Source organism: Lagopus leucura, unplaced genomic scaffold (assembly GCF_019238085.1).
Source record: "Lagopus leucura isolate 7727_CA_CO unplaced genomic scaffold, USGS_WTPT01 Super-Scaffold_806, whole genome shotgun sequence".
In the NCBI taxonomy this organism is placed as follows: Eukaryota; Metazoa; Chordata; class Aves; order Galliformes; family Phasianidae; genus Lagopus; species Lagopus leucura.
The window spans coordinates 2,753,335-2,766,109 of NW_024962260.1; the positions used below are offsets into that span (position 1 = coordinate 2,753,335).

The 12,775-nt window shown below is 52.7% G+C and overlaps 1 protein-coding gene across 1 annotated transcript in view; it reads right to left on the reverse strand.

Moving 5' to 3' along the window:
- The window catches only part of MYO18B (myosin XVIIIB), a 44,656-nt gene that overhangs the window by 14,626 nt on the left and 17,255 nt on the right, over window positions 1–12,775 (reverse strand). The window contains 13 exon segments of the mRNA XM_042865485.1: window positions 1,103–1,186; window positions 1,756–1,872; window positions 2,087–2,200; window positions 4,947–5,096; window positions 6,803–6,907; window positions 7,164–7,274; window positions 7,352–7,552; window positions 8,232–8,355; window positions 8,811–8,965; window positions 9,763–9,887; window positions 10,431–10,539; window positions 10,624–10,743; window positions 11,889–11,978. Coding sequence (XP_042721419.1) covers window positions 1,103–1,186; window positions 1,756–1,872; window positions 2,087–2,200; window positions 4,947–5,096; window positions 6,803–6,907; window positions 7,164–7,274; window positions 7,352–7,552; window positions 8,232–8,355; window positions 8,811–8,965; window positions 9,763–9,887; window positions 10,431–10,539; window positions 10,624–10,743; window positions 11,889–11,978 — 1,605 coding nt within the window.

The window sequence follows — 12,775 nt, forward strand, 5'->3', positions numbered from 1 at the left end:
GGGGAAAGAGATGTCACAGCAGCTGCCAGCAGCGTGCCCATCACCTCCCTTCCCCACCATGAGATGATCTCTGCGGCCACAGTAAGGCCCCAGGGCGAGCAAACTCTCTCTTTAGTCTAAAGACAAAAGGAAAGCATGGGACCTGCTGTGAGCTGCCAGGCACAATGGGAAAATATTGCCCAGAGCTCCCTGAAGGATGCCCTTCTGTTCACACTGTGCAATAAATTCATGACAGTAGCATGGATTTTTGAAAGGAAAATGTTGCAGCAGGACAGCACTCACTTGGGTTTCTTTTGCTTTTCTCTTCTCAGCACATTCTTTGAGGACAGTAGGCATAAAAATTCACAATTCACCTCTGCTGAAAAGGCTGCTGCACTGAGCCTTTTCTTCAGCTGTTACCGGGATCTCCAAAGCAAACTGCCCTTTTAGCAATCCTGGCACAAGCTTAGTTCAGATTTATATTTGACCTAGAACTAGGGGAATTTGTCATCTTTTATCTGGCCTATCTCTACAAAAGCGCTCACTCCATCTCAGAGTGAGTGAGTGCTATCTCCAATTCTTGGGCAGCTTAGCCACGCTCCAATAAAGCACTTAAGTTAATGGGATTACTCATGTGTTTAAAATTAAAGGCATGCACTCTAGGGCAGCGGAGCAGCCACAGCAATGAGGCTGTGCTGCCCCAGGCCCACAACCCTGCTTCTCCTTCATTCCCAAGAGCGATGCAGGGAAAAACCTTGCTTAACCTCAGGCTATTGCTGGAAGAGCCCTCCAGCTCCCAGTGAAGGCAGATCATCCCATCCCCATCACCATGTCCATGCCCATCCTCACCTCCATCCCATTCTCACCCCCATCCCATCTCTACCCCTGCCAGGGGGCAGCAGGTTCTGTGCCTGCCAGCTACCAGGGGCGTGTATGGGATATTTGCAGGTGAATTAGAACCCAGCTGTTTTACAGGAGAAGAGGTTGCTTTGCAGCTCCTCGGTGCTTGACTTCCAACAGGAAGATGGCATCCTGCTGCCTGCTCTCATGTGGTTCACCAGGCGTGAGAACAACAAAGGTTCTCACTGCTGACCTCTGTGCAGTGCAGCAGGGCAGAAAGTACCTTCTCCTGGAGGCTCTGCTTCTCCTTCTTCACTTCCTCCACCTGTGTCTGCAGCTCCTGGATCTGAGCGATATCTGTTGCAGACTGGGGAACAGAGAGCCAGCAATGGAAGCAGACCCTGAGACCAGAGTAGCACCCGAATGCTCCCAGGCAGGGGCATTGCAAACTGCACAGCAAGCTTCATTCTGCTGCCTGAATGCAACTTCCCTAATTTTCAAAGCAAATATTTTCAGACCTCATGGTCAAGCTCATTTCCCCAAAGTGCTTCCAAATGCCAATTCCCAGCTCTGTACCATCACCACTAAGGAACAGACTGGGAGTTCTCATGCAGCCCAGCCCTCTGCCGATGGCTGCTCCACAGGGAGCAGTGGGTTCCCTCTCTTGGGAGAGCTTGTCCTGCTTTGGGTGCTACAAAGAAAGCCACAGCACTCTCTGTCAGTGCTCTGAAAGCTCTGAGTGACAAAACACTCCGGAAAGTACTGATAGATAAGGATGCAGATAGGGATGCTGGGGCTGTGTCTTCCTCTCTAAACAGCATTTGCTGCCCAATGGACCTGCTGTGCAGACCTACTAGGCCATTTGCCTGGAGCTTGGGTTTTCCAAGCAACCTCCAGGCAGGGAAAACTGCAGAGCTAGCACTGCCCGGCTCCTACCTGTGCAATCAGAGCCTTGTGCTTGGCCATCAGCTCATTCAGGTCCTCCTGGTCCTCGCTGACACGCCGCAGGAGTTCGGCTCTCTCGTGCTGCATCTGGCTGAGCTGCTCATCCGCCTGAGGGCAGAAGGTGTGCATCAAGACAGGATCCAGTATGGCACCCAGCTTTGCTAGGCTGGGATCTCACACCAGGGGGAGGAAAAGGAACTCTGGAGGGGAGTTAAGGGATGCTGCGTGCTTTCAGTCTTCCTCTCCATTGAGCCGCCAGGGCAGGTGACTCAGTAAACAGGCTGATCCCTGCACCAAGCACCACGCTGCCCCAGGAGCGCACCAGGGTCTTGTTCCTGCTCAGCATCTCCATCTCCACATGCAGGTTCTCGAGCTCCTGGGCTGCTGCCTGCTGGGACCGCTGGGCCTCGGCGCACCTCGCCTCGCTCTCTTCCAGCTGCAAGAGATGGAGGGAGATGTTAACAACACACACGCTGCTCCCCCGCTGCACAGCCTCGTCTATTTGCACTGCACTCCCAGAGCATTTCCCCTGCTCACACACCAAAACTCAGCCTTTTCAATTCTGCACTGCTCCTATGACCTTTTGATGCTGTGCTTCAACCAGAACATTTCCCTTTGCAGCGGCTGTGCTGCCAACACCCATCCGTGTCCCGCTGGGGCTGAAGCATGCACCCCACATCATGCACCCACTGCCTTGATGAGATAGAGCTGGGATCATTAATTTGCAAAATTATGTGAATTACATGTAATTCCTGATTAGAGCAATTCACGACTTGGAGTTTTCAAATGGGCTTTTCACGTCGCATAAATTGCATTTGCAAATACACATGAAATACCACATTTATAAATGCTAATTTGCTCTCAGTTTTTATAGCTCAGCCATTAAAACAACAATAATCTTAAATGGGCTGCAAACACCCGGAAGATGCAGCATCATCCCCAAAGTCCTCACCGCTGAGATGGAGGAACATACGTGGGCTGTACCTGAACGTGCAGTTCCTTCTCTGCAGAGCTCAGGTTTCTTTTGTTTATCAAAAAGGAAAGCAAACCCCTCACCTGCTACATGCTTCCTGTGCTCATTCTTTATGTACTAGGGTCAAAGCAGGGCTCACACGCTGGCGAGGACGGGGCTATCCCCACTGCCAGCCTTTAGGCATTTCTGCCCATTTTCAGTGGGGATGTTTCACTGCCTTTTTTCACTCCCTCCTTCAATAAAAAGTGGTCTTATGAAGCTCTGGAGCAATCCTCACTCCATTTCCTCAACTGTTTGTGGTGAGTGAGATGTGCTCAGAGAAGTTCAGTAGGTAATTTGCTCCCCTAGTGCTTAACGCAGAGGAAATTGAAGTCATTTTTTCCTCAAGGCCAATGACTCTCCCTATCTTGGCAGCATCGTCAAGGTCTCTGAACAGTTGCAATACACAGACAAGGGGCCTGAAGCACCTGAATTGTGATGGCCTGGCTTGGAGCAGCAGGGATCCCACAGAACAGTGGTTTAAAATTGCATTCCTGCATCCAGCCTCGTCCTGTTTCAATGAATTGCCTGGGCAATCTATTCCCATACCCACAGAGCCCATCTTGCAGTGGCACATGCCATTTTCCCCCCTCTTCCCAGCTCCTCCCTGAACAATCATACCAAAACCCCATATAGTTTAACCAGAAAGAAACTCATCTCCAGAACCTCTCATTAAACACTTTCCTCTCAATTTACGCAATGGAATTTTCCCACTTGGGAAGAATAGATTGAAATACCCCCAGAAATGCATAATGTATGAATGGATGAACAACATTCGTTTGCTGCGCTGCGCCATCTGTTAAATACCTGCACGAAATGGATGCTTCAGACTTATTAAGAAACAATGCTACTTTTTCAGACCATATGGATTTTGATTAACGGAAATGGTGGCGTTTGAGCGATGTTTTTATTCTTGTGGAGATTTGTGGGCTGGTGGTAGGACGGATCGGGCTCCGAAAAACCTCATCATGGATGCCATTAGGAATCATTTCAATTTAAGGGACGACATAACAATGAGGCATTTTTAATGCATGCAGAATCTCAGCGTTGGCAGCATAATAGAAACGCAATATTCCCAATATTTCCTCTGTCCTTCTCATAGCACAATGCAGCACGGCTGTGCATCACTTCCAGCCCTGGAGCGGGACTCAGGAAATTGTTAAGTGTGGTGGTAAAGAGAGCAAAACAATTCACAGTGTCTGAGATCACTCAGGAGTTCAAGCAAGTGGAGCTCCTGCTGCCCTCTGGTCATGGTCATTCACTGATCCAGCTGCCCAGATCTGCAGCATGGAAATGGACATGGGAATGGGGCATGGACATGAGCACACCAGCGGCCCCGCTGCAGAGCTCACCTTCCCCTTCTCTCCTGTGCAGGTGGGAACAGCTGCTGCTCACAGCTGTTATTTATGCAGAACTATTATCTCAATTATATTTGTATGTTGTTGGAATTGCTCATGCCTCCCGATTAGTTTGTTTTCAGGGAAAATGCACAATGGAGATTAATTACTGCGTGGTTTCAGAGGACTGGCGTCAACCGCCCAGTTGGTGCTCTGCACATGCTGCAGCAGCGGTACCTATCACCAACTTGAGGGCACAGTGACCTGTGTGCCAGCCTCAGGCTGGGCTACACCATGGCTCTGTGTCTGCCTGTGCCCCTGAATTGCACAGCGGTGCCCACACGCTCACCCCAACACCAGTGCGTGGCACTCGGGGCGTCTGCACTCAGTCTGCAGCACACGAGCTGTGGTCCCTGCTCTGGCAGTTTGTGCCTTGTGTGCAGCCATTTCTATGGCAACACGCCTGAAAACAAGGCCTCTGGATTGCATTATTAGAAGGCAGAAAGCACACTGAACAGAAGGTAATTAACAGGGCTGCCTAAAAAAGGAAAAAAAACACTTAACTGCTGTTGGCGTAATTACAGAGCAGTGCTTCCTGCAAGACAACCCTCACCAGCACCACGCACTGCATGGCGTGAGCACAGCACTGCTCACCTACATGGTGACCCACAAAGTCCTTCCCACGGTGCCTGCAACAGGGCGCACGAGTGGCACCCCTGGAGAAGCAGTCATGTCCTTACACAGATAGCATCACCAGCAGTACAGTGAGGTTGTGCCCAGGGGCAGAGTGATGTTCGCCCACCTGCTGCCTTCTCCCCAGCCCTGGTGCCCACCTGCTTTTGCAGCCGCTGCAGCTCGGCAGCGCCAGTGGCTCCGGGCTCTGTGGGGGCAGCCAGCAGCAGCTGTGCATCAGCCAGCAGTGCACGTGTCCGGCGCAGGTCCCTCCGCAGCCTCTTCTCCACATCCAGGTCGCGGTGGCCGATCTGGGAGGGAGAGCAGGGAGCTGAGCACACATCATGCATCAAAAGTAACAGGCTGCAGCAAAATGCTGCATTTTTTCCCCACTGGGACGTTGGTTCCCTGCAAGGCGTTTGCCTGCCCTGTTCTCCAAGTGTTCGTATAGGGTCCCATCCCATCTGTTCCCAGGGCACTTCCAGAACTGTCACTGGGGCTCCTCACATGGCCCAGACTGTGGCTGTGCTGACAGATCCAGGGTCATGCCTCCCACTCTTCCCAGATTTGAGGCACCAGTGGCCTCAAATTTGGAGGGGAAAGACCCTAAAGTATGCTGGGAGCTGCAGCAGAGGAAACACGAAATCCTTTGGGTGATGGAGACAGCCAGAAAAACTTGGGGATAAACGGTAAGGAGAGGAACAAAGGCATGAGGAAGTGAGCCCAAAGGGGAAAGAGATAAACCGTGAAGCACTGGTGAGGAAAGCATCCTTGGGAGCTATTAACACATCACTGACACAAGGCTTTGGGAACCTCCATCAGCCCCGCAGCTGTGGGACTGAGGCTGCAGCATCACTGGGGGAGCACCAGCTCCTTGCACGAGGACCTCCAGCAGCAGATCACCACTGCACTGTGCCCAACACTGCTCAGCATTGTCAGCAGCCATTTAAGGAAGGGAAGGAGGAAGCACCTCCAAAAAAAAAACCACCCTCTGTGCTCCTCCTTCCAACAGAAAGCAACCATGGTTACGCATATGAAAGAATGAGGAAAGCACCACGCAGCCAGGACGTGGTTTCAGGCTAATTGAAGACTGGGAGCATTTTCCATTCCATCTCTTTTCCTCAGCATCTCTTGTTTCAGCCCCGCTCTCCTATTTTCTGTTCCCTGGCTAAAATTAATAGTGCAGGTTTGACCTCGTAACCTCCTTCCGAGCAGGCTGGTATTTGCTGAAACCCACAATCGTTGGCATCTCCATTGCCTTAATTAGTTTTCTGAGTTGGCTTTTTTCCCCTTTTTTTATAAACTGTTCTGAAGCATGCTGCCCACTGTATGTCAGGCGGTATTCATAACAACCCTACAGCAGAGCCGACTTGCTGTTATCCCCACCATCCCTACAGACCTTATCTTGGACACTGTTCAGCACTGTTTCCTGCGTGGCTCAACGTCTGCCCTAGCAGACGGTGTACTTCATCAGGAAGGAGGCATCAGCACAAAGCCAGGCACTGAGCTGACCCTGTCCTACCCCTGGTGCTACGTGTCCCTTCACTGTCACTGCAGGAACTGGGGAATGAGAGCTGCAGCGATGACCAAGCTGCTAAATGCTGTTCAGTGGAGCTGCCTCCATTCCTTGCCTTCTAATTGAACACAGAGCAGCTGGGTGTGCTTTCCCCATTACATGTGCTTCCATCACTGCCACAGACACATTAGAGAGTGAAAAAGGATTTGTTCAGCAAATGTGTCTGGGACAGAATTCCTCCACAAATTGCAATTGATAAACTGTTTCTCTGGGCAGATGGAGCTGCTGCAGAGTTAGTCGTGTTCTGTTTGTCTCTTGTGAAACAAGCAGATACCTCCCTCTATGGATGGACCTTCCCAGTGATGCTGTACAAAGAATCAATGACTGCACCGGGGGAGTTGGCCACGTCATCACCATGTTCACATGTGCTCCATCATCCTGTCTGTGTGTGCAGCATTTGGAGCTGGTTGAGTGGAGCAGCCAGCCCTGCCCCATGCTCACCTGCTCACACAGCGTGCCCACGAGCCCCTCCAGGTCCTGTTTCTCACGCAAAGCTGTCTGCTTCTCCTCGTGCTCCTGCTCTAGCTGCATCTCCAGCTGCCGGAGCTGTAATAAGAACACAGTAAGAGCACAGGACATGCAGAGTGAGGGAGAGAAGGATGAATGACATGCTGTCAGCACGAGCGGCCAAAGCAGTATGGCACTGACATGCTCACGGGAGCAGAGTTCTTCCCATCTGCCTCCCACTCCCCCTCCCCCACCTTCCTGAAACAGCAAAAGCAAAATTGAACTACTATGCCCTGGGCTGCTGCCTTGGTGCCCACTGGGGAGGAAGGACCCCTCATCCCCCAGCCCGACCTACCCTCCTCTGGCAGGACTGCCGTGCATCCTCCAGCTCCTCATCCTTGTCCTCGAGCTCCTTTTGGTGGATCTGCTTCATCCGCTCAATCTCCAGCTCCAGCCTCTGGTGCAGCTGAAAGACCCGAAGGCGAATGCACCCTCACTCACACCTCGCACTGCAGGATCCCCCCGCGCACAGGGCTGCCCTACCTGCTCCAGGTGATCCACATTGGCCGTCTGCCGCTCCAGCTCCTTGTGCTGCTCAGCACTGCTGGCCTCCAGATCCCAGAGCTGCTGCTTGAGCACGGGCACGGAGCAGGAGTCCAGGGCACCGGGAGCACTGAGCTCCTGCACACGGCCAGCCAGCTGTGAAACCTTCTGTGCCAAGCTGGCCCCCTCCGCCTGCTGCTGCTGCTCGGGAGGAGACAGAGTAAGGTCAGCACACTGCGCCCAAAGCATGGGCTGCTTCCAACCACAGCACCAGGAAGCTGTGCAGTTCTATGGCCAACACCAGCCCAACTTTCAGAGCAATCCTTCCCCTCTGTTGCTCTGGACCACAGTTACCTCATCCAGAGTGCTCTGGCAGCCCCCAGCCCACCACACTGCTGCCACGCTCTGACACCTGCCAAATCACAGCATAATTGTGCTCCGCCCCATGAAAGCATGGGCACAGGGGAAGCTGTGAAACACGGTGCAGTGCCCCCCATCACACGTGATTTTGAACAGAGTTGTGTTCGTATTTCCCAGCATGGATTCTGGCCCCAACATCACTACGGTCCTGCTCTGGGGGCACAGCCTGGAAGTTTCTTGCAGGGGGAGGATTGAGGGTGGAGGCGTGAAGAAGAGCACAAGTCAGAACACCAGCCAACCAAAGGGATGTGGCTTAACTTGCAAAACGTGATCTCGTTCTGACAGAGGGTAATGCTATGGGAATACATCAGGCACCCCCTAGAATGGTGCCAAACTTAATCAATCAGAATCACTATGCTGGCTTTGCATCGGATTGACTCTGTGATTACACAGACAATGGCTTTGCTCTGTGCACTGTTTGCAGGATGCAAAGCTGAGGAACGAAGCACTTCCCTCTCACCTCCAGGTTCTGCTGCAGTTTGCCCATCTCCCACTGCAGGGAGGAATTCTCCTGGACCACCTTCTCACGAAGACTCCTCTCAAAGGCAGACTCTCCCAGGGCCTGGGCCAGCTGCAGGTCGAACCTGGAGGAAAATGCATGGTGCTGCTGCCAGCACGGCTGGACAAAAGAGACACAGGGCTGCATCTCAGCCTGGTCCTGCCAAGCACTTTTGTGATGACAAGATGCCTGTGCTCTGCAAAGTGCTGTTGTCACTGTGTGAATCCCAAACTTCTTGGCACGCTGGCTGCAGTCAGAAGTGGCCAAGAGCTGAGATCTGCTGCAGCAGCCACCTCTGGCCCAAACCACCCCAGAACAGGTCCAGCAGCCCAAGGAGATGGCAGTACCCACCCTTCCAGCACCAAAGGTGGCTTCACCACCAATGGTGGTGAAATGTGCTTCAATGCACCAGCGCTGATCCCAGAGGGAAGGGTACCTCACCCAGCAGAGCAAGCAAGGGATGTGGCACAGTGAGGAAAGCTGAGCATCTTCAACCCTGCACTTCCCTCCCCAGTTCCCCTGGCCCACTCCTGGCCTTACTTCTTCTGCCGCTTCTCCAGCTCATGGCTGCGGCTCTGCTGGCTCTCAGCGAGCACCCGTGCATCCTCCAGCTCACAGGTCAGCCGTCTGCACCGCCGCCGTAGCTGCTGGGCTGCTGCCCGTGCCGCCTGGCACGCCGCCTGCACCTCACCCAGCTGTGGGACAAGATGGGGAATGGCACGGGGCTGGCACTGCCACCAGCCAGACCCCCACCATCCCAGAGCAACCCCTCCAAGAGCAATGCTGCTCTGCACAGAGGATTTGCTTTCCCAAAGTTTCGCATCATGCAGGGCATGGCAGCACATAGAGCTCTCGCCCTCTGGGGAACGGAGTCGTTAAGGAATGACTTTAAATAAGCAAAATCTTGCACTAATGAAGCCTGTAATTCCAAATGAGCTGCCTGAAAGCAAATGGGATGTTTTGCTTTACTCAAGCTCTTAAGCCTGGTTTGTTTCTCTTATTACTTTTTAATGTAGCATGAATAACACCCATCTCTTTTCTTTATGCTTATGAGAAGTGACCTGGTACCCAGCACTCTCCAAGAAGCACAACAGCTTTGTGTCTCCTGTCCAAAGCTTGGGAACAGCTATATCTTTACATGACCAGCTCTTAGCATGGCAGATTATGCCATCACCCCTCCCAGTCTCCCAGGCCCATCGTTGAGCCACTCCACACCCCTCTCAGCTTTCCACCCTGCGCTCACACTCACACCTGGCCAAAGCTGAATTTGATCTGCAAAAGGGACTTTTTTAGCTAAAAGAAACTTTGGGGTACTTATTCTCAAGCCAGCAAAAATCAGACAATTTCCCCAGCAGCAAGCATCCGCTTTTCTGATGGAGCCCCAGAAAGCTCCACCAGCACCACTGCTGGGCAAGGACCATCAGTTTGGGAGTGCAAGCTTGGGAATGGCCTCCAGAGCCCCGGATCCAGCAGCCCCCTCCCCAGTTCTTGCCTTTTGCTCAAGCCCTGTCCTGGAGCTGAGCTCGGCGCTCAGCCGCTCCTCCAGCTGTGCCAGCCTCTTCTGGAGGAAGGCGATCTCCGTCTGCGCGCAGTCGAACCGCACCTGCCATGCGTCCTCTGCAAATGGGCCAGAGCTGGGTATCGTGGCTCCCATGGGGCACGGAGCACAGCTCTGCTTTGTACACCCAAGGCTGTACATGGCTCCTGCCCTAGGCAAAGCATGCACACGTCCCATCACTCCTCAACTTCCCCATCACTTTAAGCACGTGCTGAGCTGCTGGGAGCGCTGGGTGAGCACCAGCAGCCCCCTGGGGCAGAAAGCCTGCTGTCTTCCCATCCAACCCACAAACAAGATATGTAGAGCCATAGAACAGATTGTGTTGGAAAGGACTTTCAAAGATCATCAAGCTCCAACCCCACTGCCATGGGCAGGGTTGCCAACCACTAAATCAGGCACTAGATCAGGTTGCCCATGATCACATCCAACCTGGCCTTCAACATGCAAGAGAAAGAGCTTCCAGCCACCGCTGAGCGAGCAGTGCAGAATGACAGCATGCTAAGAATGCAGAGGGGTGGCCAGGGGCCAAGGGAGCAGGGTTGCACAGGGGACCCATTGGCTGGACACCTGAAGCATGCACTGTGTCCAAAGGGCTGCCCTACCTCCTTCAGAGCCACTTATCTTCATCTCACGCAGCTGAACCAACTGCTGGGCCTCCTCCAGCTGCTTCTGCACTGACTCCAGTTTCTTCTGCACTTCGTCATGCTTGCTCTGGGGAAGAAAGGGAAGGAGGGAACAGATGACCCTACTGCTGGGGCACTCAGGCACAGTGAGACTCTGTCCGGGCTCTCCTACCTGCAGCTCCTGCAGCTCCCGAGTGCCCCGCAGCCTCTCTGCCCTCTCCCCATCCAGCACCTGGCAAGCAACGTCACCTTTGTGCCTCTCATCTGACAGCTCCATCGTCAAGTCGATGATCTGGGGGGCAATGCAGTGTCAGGCTGGGCACTGCCAGGCATGTGAGCACACACAGACCCATTGTCTCCCAGCTGGCTGCTGCCTGCCCTTTGGTAGGGAGCATGTACACTGCCCTGCATGAACCCAACAGCAGTGCCAAGGAAAGAGCAACCACCAGCAAAGCGTGTGGCTGCAGCAGTGTGCTCACATGTCTCCCTGCAGCAAAGTGCTGTTTGCACTGCACTGCCTGCATTGCGCTGCCTGCAGGGCTCACCAGATTCCTGCACTTTTCTAGCTGATTAGGGGTGAAATTTCCTTTGAAGCAAAAAAAGCACATGAATAAAAGGGTGTTATTAATCTGTTAGATTAATTGCACTTTCTACAAATGCAAACACAGCCTGCCCTGTTAATCCAGCTCTGCAGGACTATCCTTACGAGGGGCAGCTTTAGCCAGGCCAACAGGCAACACGCAGGCTTCAAATACTCCTGTTCCTGCATCCAGCAGCATTTTAAGGCACTTCAATCCGCAGACATGCTATAAAAGCTCTCCAGAGGTCCAGCAACTTTAATTTGGGTAAGTAAGCACAATAGGCTTACTTCCCCTGGGGAGCTGGTGTTTTCTAGGTCTGTCATAAAGCATTAGCCTCTCGTGGCGGTCCCCAGCCTCAGGAGCACAATTGCATTTCTAAAGTGCAGAGCTACAGCAAAATAATCAGCAGTCACTTCCCCCTGAAGAAGAGGGTGCTTGGTGAGGATACTGGCACAGCTAAGCAGAGTGTTGCACCTAAGATCAGAGAAACGAGCAAATCCAAAGCGGATCAAGGCTGAGCCGCAGCAGTGAGCGGGATGATCCTGCTATGCTCTTTCCCTCATTATTAGCATTGGTCCCATTAAACAAAGCCACTCAAGGTGCTTGCAGAAGTCACCAAGACAGCTGCTTGGAGAGCATAGTGGGAACATGAAACAACTATGTGCCATTTCCTGTTCTAACGATCGCCTTTTGCCAGCAGAAGGAACAGCACCCACACGGTCACCCTGTCAGTGTGGTGACATCAGTCCCAAAGGCCACCAGTGCACAGCATCCAACACCTTTCCTCTGTGGCCACGCTTATCCTGATAGGGCATAACTTTGACATGAGTGAGCAGAGGGCTCTTTCAGGCCCTACCTTGCTCTCCAGCTTCTCGGTGTTCTGCCTGAGCTCACTGCACGACTGCTCCGATCTCTCCAGCTTCCTTCTGAGTGCCGCCAGCTCCTTCTAGGTAAGATTGCAGGAAAACACACAGTGAGAGCTCTGGCATCCTCAGTTTGCTTATGATGGTCTTGTTTTCTTTTAAAAATAAGTGGGAGAGACACAGCTGCCTTATTAAGAAAATCTAGCAGACAGCTTTGAAGGCTGCTCACTGCAAATTGCTGGGACTCCAGCTCCTGACATGAATTCCATTGGAGGGAATGTCAGCTTTGGTCTATGTACAGAGCACATCCTCATACGTACAGAGGCAGTCTCAAAAGGAATGACGGAATGGAGATTGGGCAGTGTTTGCTTTATCTCAGCCAGCCTGGAAACATCTTGTTAGGACATCCCTAAGGCAAAAACACGAATGGGATGTTGGGGAATACGGACTAAGAATTTAACAGAGGTCTTATAGCGTGACAAATCAAAGAACGGATTAGGTTGGAAGGGACCTTAAAGATCACCTAGTTCCAGCTCCAAGGGGTTGGGTGAAATGTGACATTCCCAGGCCAGTAAATACCCGTGGGAGGCTCACATCATCAGTTCTGGCCTGGATGGAAGCACAGCTCTGGCAATAGCACAGAGAAAAATTCCCTGCAACAAGGCTGTTTGGGTGCTCAGCTCACCCATCATCCCAAGAGGCTCAGCTCAGCAGGTCTAGCACCAACAACCTCTCAGGGAGGACAAGGCAGAGCTCCCAAATCATCCCATCTCATCCTGTCCCATCCCATCCCAGCCCATCCTGTCCCAGCCCATCCTGTCCCAACTCATTCCATCCCATCCCATCCCATCCCATCCCATCCCATCCCATCCCATCCCAT